The sequence below is a fragment of the Neltuma alba genome, unplaced genomic scaffold, assembly GCF_004799145.2.
Source record: "Neltuma alba isolate B1F8T4 unplaced genomic scaffold, ASM479914v2 tig00003241_pilon, whole genome shotgun sequence".
NCBI lineage: Eukaryota > Viridiplantae > Streptophyta > Magnoliopsida > Fabales > Fabaceae > Neltuma > Neltuma alba.
The window spans coordinates 4,358-13,960 of NW_021633203.1; the positions used below are offsets into that span (position 1 = coordinate 4,358).

Sequence of the window (9,603 nt, forward strand, 5' to 3'; positions counted from 1 at the left end):
TGTTTGAAGCTTCTTGCTGAGTCCTTTTTTTTGGGGAAGAAATGTCACAAAATTGTTTCATAAATTGGTAAAATAGACGGCCATGATGCCGGCTAAAGCAATGATGACCGGTGTTCCCGTGAGGCATGATTGAGGGGGGGAGAAGGGAACCTCTCCGCTTTCATTGTGATTAGCTTCCACTGCCCTTTTTTTTTTTTTTTTTATTCTCATCGTTAGATTGGCTTTCAACAATTTATATTTAAGAAGAAAACTTAGGTCAAATTACTTATGTTCTTTATGTCGCCACATGTTATCTTTTGTTTCGTGCGATTTATAATTAAATGCTATTAAAATATTGATATTTCAAAAATAGGGCACATGATCATGTGTGATTGAATAATTTGATATAATAAATATAAAGAACTTAATGTAAATATTGTCTTATATTTTATATCTTCCAAAACTATTATTTTAGTATCAATTAACGAAAAAGCATATAAATAAATTTAAATTAAATTTGATTTAAATAGTTTGTATATTTTTATTAAAATATTTTATATATCTTTTTTTTACTTTTTATAAGATATCAAATTTTAACCATTCAAAGTTAATTTAACAGTAAGGATAAAGGAGGGGAAGAAAGAGGACAATAACGGAATTGGACAAATTCTTTTCCTCAGATGTAAACGATGCGTCTCCTTATCGTTTTGCGTAGGACAAGGACACATCTGAAATTACAATATGTGTGTGTGTGTGTGTCAAGCATCTTATCATTTTTTTAAAAAATTATTTTCGACAGGTGAAAGCAAAAGAGGCTTGGCGTTATGGAAATTATTGTGGAAGTGGGGACACTATACCTATGGCATTTGCAGAATCTGCCAAAATCACTCGTGTTTCACAATTAATCCCTCATCCTTAAGTACTTTCCCCCCTCAATCAATCATGTAGTATTCCTCCGATTCTTGATATAAAACCTCATTAACTAATTTAAATAAATTAAAAATGTTAATTAAATTAGTTCATATGATATGTTTTTTTTCTAAAACACCTCAAGCATATTTCTTAATTCCCTCCTTCCTTCTCCTATTTGTTTATTATTGAGGGAATATCAATATGATTAATTTGAAAAAAAAAATGATAAAGATAGGAAATAGGTCTTACATAAAAGAGCAATATCAACTCTTCAATTACGTCCTACATTAACGACTAGATGAATATTTAATAAAAGTGAGCTGTGATGAAGGGACTGTACGTAGCTGCCTCTATATATAAAAGAAAAAAAGCTAAGAACAAGACATCCTTTATGCTTTTGTTGAGTTTGATTCGCATGACACTTTGTTTATGAGAGCAGACAACGTACATGTTATCTTTTCTTCTCCCACTGTACATATCTGTCATTATATTATAGTATTAGTAAGCATAATGAAAATTACGAATATACTTCTTACCATTTTTTTGGGGCAGCCGTATTTTTTGTTTCCAAATCTTCAGACTGGCGCCGACATACAAGTAATTAAATTTTAAACATTTCGGAGGTTGCAATCCCCATCATTTTCGGCAGGAGAAAGTACAAGAACACGTAGCTTGGCTTTATGGAAATTATTGTGGAATTAGGGACACTATACCTATCGCATTTGCAGAATCTGCCAAAGCCTACCACTCGTGTCTCACGTTTCCTCGTCCTTACTTTCATCCTCAATCATGTAGCATTTAATAAAAGTCAGCTGTGATGAAGGCACTGTACGTAGCCGCCTCAATATATAAGGAACAATAATGCTATGCAAGAAGCATGCACAATCCAAACGCTTGGCTCAATATCTATCACCTTCTAGTGCACAATGAGTTCGCTTGCTGCTAAAATCTTCCTCCTTTTCCTGGTTTGGTATGCTTCCATTTCTCTTACCTCTTCTTCCAGTGTGCCTGATAGGTATACCATTTCGGACCTAGATCTGGACAAGTTCATTTCCGACAAACAAGTGTTCCATCTATTCCAAATCTGGAAGAAGGAGACTGGACGAGAATACCAAACCTTAGGAGAGGAAGTGGTAAGATTTCAAATCTTCAAAAGCAATTTGAAAGAGATCAGAGAGAAAAATGCCGAAAGGAAGTCACCCAGTGACTATAGCTTGGGTTTGAACAAATTCTCAGATATGACGTACGAAGAGTTCAGCAAAATCTACTTGCATGAGACAGAGGAACCCATAATGGAAATGAACAACAGCAACATGATATTGAACGACGCATCATGTCCAGATGCACCCTCTTCTTGGGATTGGAGGACCGAAGGAGCTGTAACTTATGTTAAAGACCAAGGCGAATGTGGTAAGTTCAAATTTGCTTCGTTCTTCTGTTATAATCTAATTGCAGCATATAATAGAAGCATATAATAACAAATGAAATTCATTTTTGTAGGTGGTTGTTGGGCATTCTCTGCGACCGGAGCTATGGAAGGCATAAATAAGATAGTGTCTCAATCGCTTCCAGAACTTTCTGAACAGCAACTCATATCTTGCTCTACAAGTCAAGGCTGCAAAGGAGGGTGGTACGTTAATGGATTTAAACATGTCATCAAGAATGGTGGTATTGCCTCAGAAAAAGCTTATCCATATACAGCTGACGATAGTGCTTGCAATTCTGCAGCGGTTAGTGTTTAGACCTGTGTGAACTAATTGGGTAGTTTAAATATATGTAATTTTTTTAATTATGGTTTACTCTTATTCTTATTTTACTTTGATGCAGGCTGCAAACACAATCGCTACTATCGATGGCTATAATTATTGGGCTCTCAAACCTATATCTGAAAGTGCCCTCCGTTGTTATGTTTACAAGCAACCCGTTAGTGTTTCCATATATGCAAGCTCACATTTTATGTCCTACAAAAGTGTAAGTCATATTTTGATTACCTCATCATCATATCTCTGCCATCCAACAAAACACATTTGAAAAGTAATTACTGTGACAGGGAATCTTTAATGGAGACGATTGCTCAGGCATCAGTTCATCATGCAAACATAATCATGCTGTATTAATCGTAGGATATGGTTCAACCAGTGATGGTCAAGATTACTGGATCGTTAAAAACTCATGGGGTTCCACTTGGGGACAAAGTGGTTACATACTCATCAAAAGAAACACCGGTGCTACTCGGGGTGTATGTAACATAAAGTGTTCTGGCGCATACCCAACCAAGGGGAAGAAAGAAGAACCTGCCCTGAAGCTTGTCACTTCCATATGAAGCACGCCCTCCAGGAACAGTATACGAAGCCAGGCAATATAAAGCTGTGTGAAAGACACCAGTTAGGTGTTGTACCATGCTTGTATCGGGTATAAATAAATGGCAAATGATCTTCCATGGAATAAATGAGTCTGGTGGCGATATATAGTTATGTGTGCCGTGGAATAAAGCTTACGTATGTTTAATTAAGAATGAAAGCTCTCCCTCTGTATATATTTACTTCTCCTTCTGATCTTCATATTGAATCAGAGCGCGCTGATAAAACATGAAGGTAAGTAAGTAATCTGTTATGAAAACTTGATGTTGTTTATACGTGAATTAATAATTTCTAAGTATTAAAATTGTAACCCAAATAAATCTTAACTAGTCCAACGCAAGTGATTTTGAGATCAAATTGAACTAAAGACATGCAAATGACAGAATAAACTTGAGTGACATGTTTTATATATTATGATGCGAAAAGTTTAGGATCCTGATCTTTTTCCAAGTATTTCAAATGAAATTGATTTCCTCTTTTTGCCTTGCTCTTAATAGTAACCGGATGTTTGGTAATCACAAAAATTACTTTTTAAAAAGTACTTTTACTCAAACAAAGACAAAACTTTTATTATATATTTACTTCATATATCATAAAATTATTTTTAAAACTATGATTTGGTTTTCTTCCAAACAGCCCCTGAGACTCTTTCCTACAAAGCATCTTGTGAATCACTAATGTTTAGTAATCATTTCCTTCGAAATAATTCATAAGTTCTTATACAATTGATCAAGAGACACAACCAACAATGAATTTGACAAGAATCTCCTTCCCTTTTTCCTAATTCCATGGGTGGAGTCAGGGGACTTCCAAAAATAATTTTTCTCTCTGTACAGAAGTTCGGCCAGGGCAGCAAAAAAGGGGGAGTAATTTACTTCAAAGAAAATCCTCCCTCCGGTTCTTTTTATAAACTTTAATTTCTTGAATAGATGTGGTCTTTTTATTATAAGCTACATTTGGAGATATTTGAATATTTAATTCATTTTTCATTTTTCCATTTGTATGTCAAACCGCTTGTCATTCAAAAAAATATGAAGTAAAATACATCCCTTATACACTTGTTGGGCTTGGGGATTGGCATCGCACTTTGTTAAGATTAACAATCCTTTATTTCATTCTTCACAAATTACACCAGGCGAGAGACAAAAGTTGGGTAAAAATCCAATGTCATTACAGCAGGCAAAATATATTCTCAATCTTTTCATGTTGTCATGTGTTGTAAGATCAAATATGTATTCGGATCAATTACGTTCATATGGTATATAACATGATATGCAATAATTAGAGTGTTTCTCTTCCTCCAACTCACTCTCAACTGCTTTATTTTTTTTAAATTAATATAGATCCAAACTAACTTGCACATGAGTTCGTCGAGGAGGACATGCATAATTTTTTTAAGACCACATGCATTTTTTTAAATTTTTTTGGTTAAGCTCACGGTATCTATGCCAATAAAAGTGACTAATCCCCTTACACTGTGTTTTAGTGCTGATCATGAGACCCTTTCCATACACACTGTACACACTGTAGGGATTAAACCCCTGACTAGATGTTTAAGGAACCTAGATAAATGCTAACTGTGCTACCCACATGCATACTTCTCTGGTCCTATTTATAAATTATTTCTAATATGTTTCACACAAACTAAGAAAAATTTTAAACTTTATTAATTCTCATTTGAAATTTTACAACTTTTCAACTTTATCCCTATTTAATATACATTATACCTCATATAAACAAAGTCAAAACCATAACAAATTAAGGGTAAAATTATACATTCATACCAAAAATTCCTCTCAATGCCTTATAAATAGTACAAAAAAATGTCTTCTTTCTCTGCCATATAAATAAAACCAGAGGAGTAATATTTTACTGCCAGATTCGTGTCAACTGATAACTCCTAAAACAACGGAACTGTCAACCGCATAGGGTTAACCTCAATACAACAAGTGAGAATTAATTCGCATTTATGAAGAGAATCCAAATGCCCTTAAGGGACAAGCACGTTAAACTCAAACACAATCCTATGCGGGGGGACATCCGTTGATTCAGAGCTTTTAATTGAAGTCAACAATATTAAAATATTTGACCCAACAAAAAATGTTAAAATAAAATACTGTGCAACGTATAAAATAGGAAAATAGGAAAACTTTATCATTTTATGATAAATTTAATGACTAAATTTTCATTTCTCAGTATGTGAAAAAAGTTAACCAATTTCTTATATTAGGGACTAAAAGGAGTTTTTTCTTTTGTTTTTTTGGCTATGCATGGGCATTTTTTTTTCCTTGGCATATGAGAAAAGTTAACCAATTTTTTATATTATAAACCAAGAGGTGTAGTGTTTTTTTTTTTGGGCTACATGTAGGTATTTTATTTCTTAATATGTAAGAAAAGTCAACTAATTTTTTATATTATGAATCAGAAGTAGTATTTTTTTTTCTTCAATTATGAACCAAACTAAAGGATTACATCAGGCAAAGAAAGGATCCCCAATTACCCATGCATCAACATGAAAATTAGAGGCCCATTGTGCACAACAATAGAAACATAGCCCAAACATACGGAACTGAAACAACAAACCTAAAGGAACCCATAGGAGGCGCATAACACTGCAAGTTTGAAAGAATGACAAAGCCATTTTTTCTTGTCATTCACAACTTTCATTGAGGTAATGATCACATTTTATTATCTACGAACAATTTCGTTTAACAAGCAACAAGATCACTCTTTCAGGGTCATTCACAACTTTTGTTTATATATTAACTACATTTCATCAGTTATTAACAACTTTCGTATAGTAAGTAATAAGGTCACTCATGTCATTCACAACTTTTGTTTGTGTATTAACTACATTTCATTAGTTATTACAAATAAAAATTCGGTTAATATTTAATTACAAATAAAAATATTTGTAATCCGTTGCTAATTTAGTTAGTGATGGAAAAAAATTGTTTGTTAGCACGGCACTTTCAGTCATTGTTTTTGTCTACTTTTTCTTTTGTTCACGTTTGTATGTTTTTTTTTTTGGGGGGGGGGTCGCAACATGTAATGCTTTGCCTTAACTGCTGTCGCGACTTCCCTCGTCCTGAGCTGTATGTCTCAGATGACAACAAAGACGATGGAACTTGGAAGATTATTTGCAGCAACTTACTCCCTCTCTCTCACCAAAGGCTCTGTTTGGTTCAATATGGAGGGGAGGATAGAGAAGGTTATGAACTTTATTAAGTGGGGAGGAGAACTAATTATAAGTTGAGAAATATATTCTTTTTTTATATATATAAGATACAAATAACTGTAGATTAAAAAGCTGGTTAACATTAGTTAAAAGTAATAAATATGTATAAAAAAATATAATTTATTTGCCAAAAGCATTCTTTATTTATGAAAAATGTGGGTGGGAATGTGAGAGAGAATGAATGCAAAAAGAGACGAGAGAAAATGAGTAAAAAAAAAGATAGATGCAAGAAACATGTAATTAATTGAGGGTAAAAATGCAAAAAAAAAAAAAGCCTTAAATATTTAGACATAATAGAGATTAAAAAAGAACAAATTCATCATTCAAAGAATTGTAGCTTGTGAAAAGTAATATGGGGGTGTAATATTTATATCAAAATTATCATTTTTGAATTTCTGGATCTCAAAAACCTATTGCGTCATTTATCTAATACTACCTTCTTCAACCCTTAGTATAAGACCTAGTTGATTAATTTAGATAGATTAAGAAGTTACTAAATTAAGTGAGACAAAGTAATTTGAAGAAAAATGATAAATACAAATACTTTAAAAGTAATTTATTAGCTTCCTTGATCTTTCAAAATAAATTACCTAGATCTTATACTAAGGATGAGACTAAGTAATATAATAACTTTATTGATTACCAACCCACTTCTTCTCTCCGTCTCTCTACATGTTCTTCCCATTTGTCCGTTCGTAAGGTGAAATTTAAAACTTGATAAAAATCCTGGTGAAATTTGAACAAAGTTAAATAAAATCTTTCATTTCAAATTCACAACAAAATATTAGTATTAATAATTTTGATAATGATAACAATTTGGAAGTTAAATAAATTTTAACAATATTCTATTCCACGTGAAAACTTTGACAGCTTCAATGTATAGCATCCAAAACACAAGTGAATTTAAAACATTTGAGATGTTGCAATCTTCGTCATTTTTGGTGTGTGAAAGCACGACTACCCATATCTTGTTTGGATGGTCAGAATTTAATTTTTTATTTTTATTTATTTAAAATAATTATTTTAATATGGATAACATCTAAAATAAAGATAATCTCTTAATTATTATTTTTTTTCAAAAAATAATTTTTCCATTTAGAATAATTAATTAAAGATTTGAAGTTTGGACTGTTTAAATCGGTCCAAATTTGATGAGTTTAATGTGCTCATCGGAAATGGGTCCCCGGAACTGGTGGCTTGGCGTCATAGCAATTATTTTGGAAGTGGCAATACTGTACATCGTCATGCGCAGAATCTGCCAAAACCTCCCGTGTTTCACGTTTGCTCCTCCTTACTGGGGTTATCTCTCTATATATACATATGGAATAAAGCTATGCCAAAACCATGCAAAATATGAACTCCTGATATCCATCACACAATGAGTCCACTTGCTACCTAACTGCTCCTCCTTTTCTTCGTTTGGTATGCTTCAATCTGTATCCGTTCCAGTATGTCTGATGAGTATTCCATTCGGAATATAGATCTAGACAAGTTCACCTCTGAACAAGAAATTTTCCGTCTTTTCCAAATGTGGAAGAAGGAGACTCAACGAGAATACCAAACCCTAGAAGAGGAGGTACATAGATTTCATGTTTTCAAAAGCAATTTCAAGTACATGAGAGAGAAAAATGCAGAAAGGAAGTCACCCAGTGACTACTGTTTGGGCCTGAACAAATTTTCTGATGAGTTATGAAGAGTTCAGCAAAATCTACTTACATGAGCCTGACGAACCCATGATAGAAAGCAACAGTAGCAGAATAGCATTGAACGACATGTCCTGTCTTAACGCACCTTCTTCTTTCGATTGGAGAACCGAAGGAGCTGTAACCCATGTCAAAAACCAAAACCCATGTGGTAAGTCTAAATTCACTTTTTTCTTTTGGTTTTGCATTATCAGCTAACTGTGGTATATGAAATATGCTTAATAGCAAATAAAATTCATGTTTATAGGCACTTGTTGGGCATTCTCTGCAACTGGAGCTATGGAAGGAATAAATAAAATAGTCTCGGGACAGCTTCTGGCTCTTTCTGAACAGCAACTCATATCCTGCGATCAGAAAAGCAAAGGTTGCAAGGGAGGTGGGTGGCACGTTAACGCATTTAATTTCGATATGTCATCAACAATAACGGTATTGCATCAGAGAAGGATTATCCATATACAGCTGACAACAGTGTTTGCAATAACGCATTGGTTAGTGTTCATGCCTGTGTTAACTAATTGGGTTGTTTAAATATATGTATTTCTTTAACTTTTATTTTGTTTTGACGTAGGCACAAAAGAAATCTGCTACTATTGATGGCTATAATTATTGGTATCACAATCCTGTGTCCGAAAGTTCTCTTCGTTGCTTAGTTTTGCAGCAACCTGTTAGTGTTTCCCTATTTGCAAGCCGAGATTCTCAGTTGTATAATGGTGTAAGTAATGTTTTCATTAACTGACCATCCAAAAGGGCATGTTCTTAAGGTAATTAACAGTTGTTTTCTTAACTTAGACAGGCAATATTTAAGGGGGATGATTGCTCAGGAATCGATTCCTGCAAACATGATCATGCTGTATTAATCCTCGGATACGGTTCATTAGGTGATAGTCAAGATTATTGGATTGTCAAAAACTCATGGGGATCTAACTGGGGACAACATGGTTACATCTTGATCAAAACAAACACAGGTACTACTCAAGGAGTATGTAACATAAATTGTTCTGGTGCATACCCAACCAAACAAACACATGTTTCGAAGCTTGCTGCTCCCATATGAAGCACAACCTTCAGCAATAATATACAGTTGTATGAAGTGCGCCAGTTATGTGTTGTACTATGGTTGTATTGGGCATAAATAAATGGCATACCATTTGCCGTTGAATAAAGCCTAGCAATCCATTGTGGTATAAAGTACACTAGTTATGTGTTGCACTATGTATGTGTTGGTTATAAATCAGTGTCTTGTATTATGCATGTATTGGGTATCAAGAAATGGCAAACGATTTGCTACGAAATAAAGCTTATGTGTGTTCAATCAAGAATAAAAGCTCTACGTACACACACAGACTCACCTTGCCTTCTTAACTTCATAACGTGAAGTAATCCCCCAAGAAAACTTGAGTTTTGTTTTTAA

General features: G+C 33.7%; 2 protein-coding genes and 1 long non-coding RNA gene across 3 annotated transcripts; all 3 read left to right on the forward strand.

The window, feature by feature from the left end:
* Positions 1 to 1,782: 1,782 nt before the first annotated feature.
* LOC114741036 (P34 probable thiol protease-like) lies at positions 1,783 to 2,751 on the forward strand (the record flags this gene model as incomplete). Its single annotated transcript, XM_028929296.1, has 3 exons — positions 1,783 to 2,301; positions 2,392 to 2,621; positions 2,719 to 2,751. Coding segments are annotated over exons 1-3 (747 nt in total), but the record flags the coding sequence as incomplete, so codon positions are not given.
* Positions 2,752 to 2,768: 17 nt separating this feature from the next.
* On the forward strand, positions 2,769 to 3,438 carry LOC114741037 (uncharacterized). The gene is made up of 2 exons (XR_003739744.1): positions 2,769 to 2,862; positions 2,942 to 3,438. It is a non-coding gene; the product is annotated as an uncharacterized LOC114741037 (long non-coding RNA).
* Positions 3,439 to 7,939: 4,501 nt separating this feature from the next.
* LOC114741034 (ervatamin-B-like) lies at positions 7,940 to 9,246 on the forward strand. The gene is made up of 4 exons (XM_028929293.1): positions 7,940 to 8,065; positions 8,418 to 8,618; positions 8,761 to 8,904; positions 8,986 to 9,246. Exons 1-4 carry the CDS (start codon positions 7,940 to 7,942, stop codon positions 9,244 to 9,246), a joined length of 732 nt encoding a protein of 243 aa, XP_028785126.1.
* Positions 9,247 to 9,603: the final 357 nt, after the last annotated feature.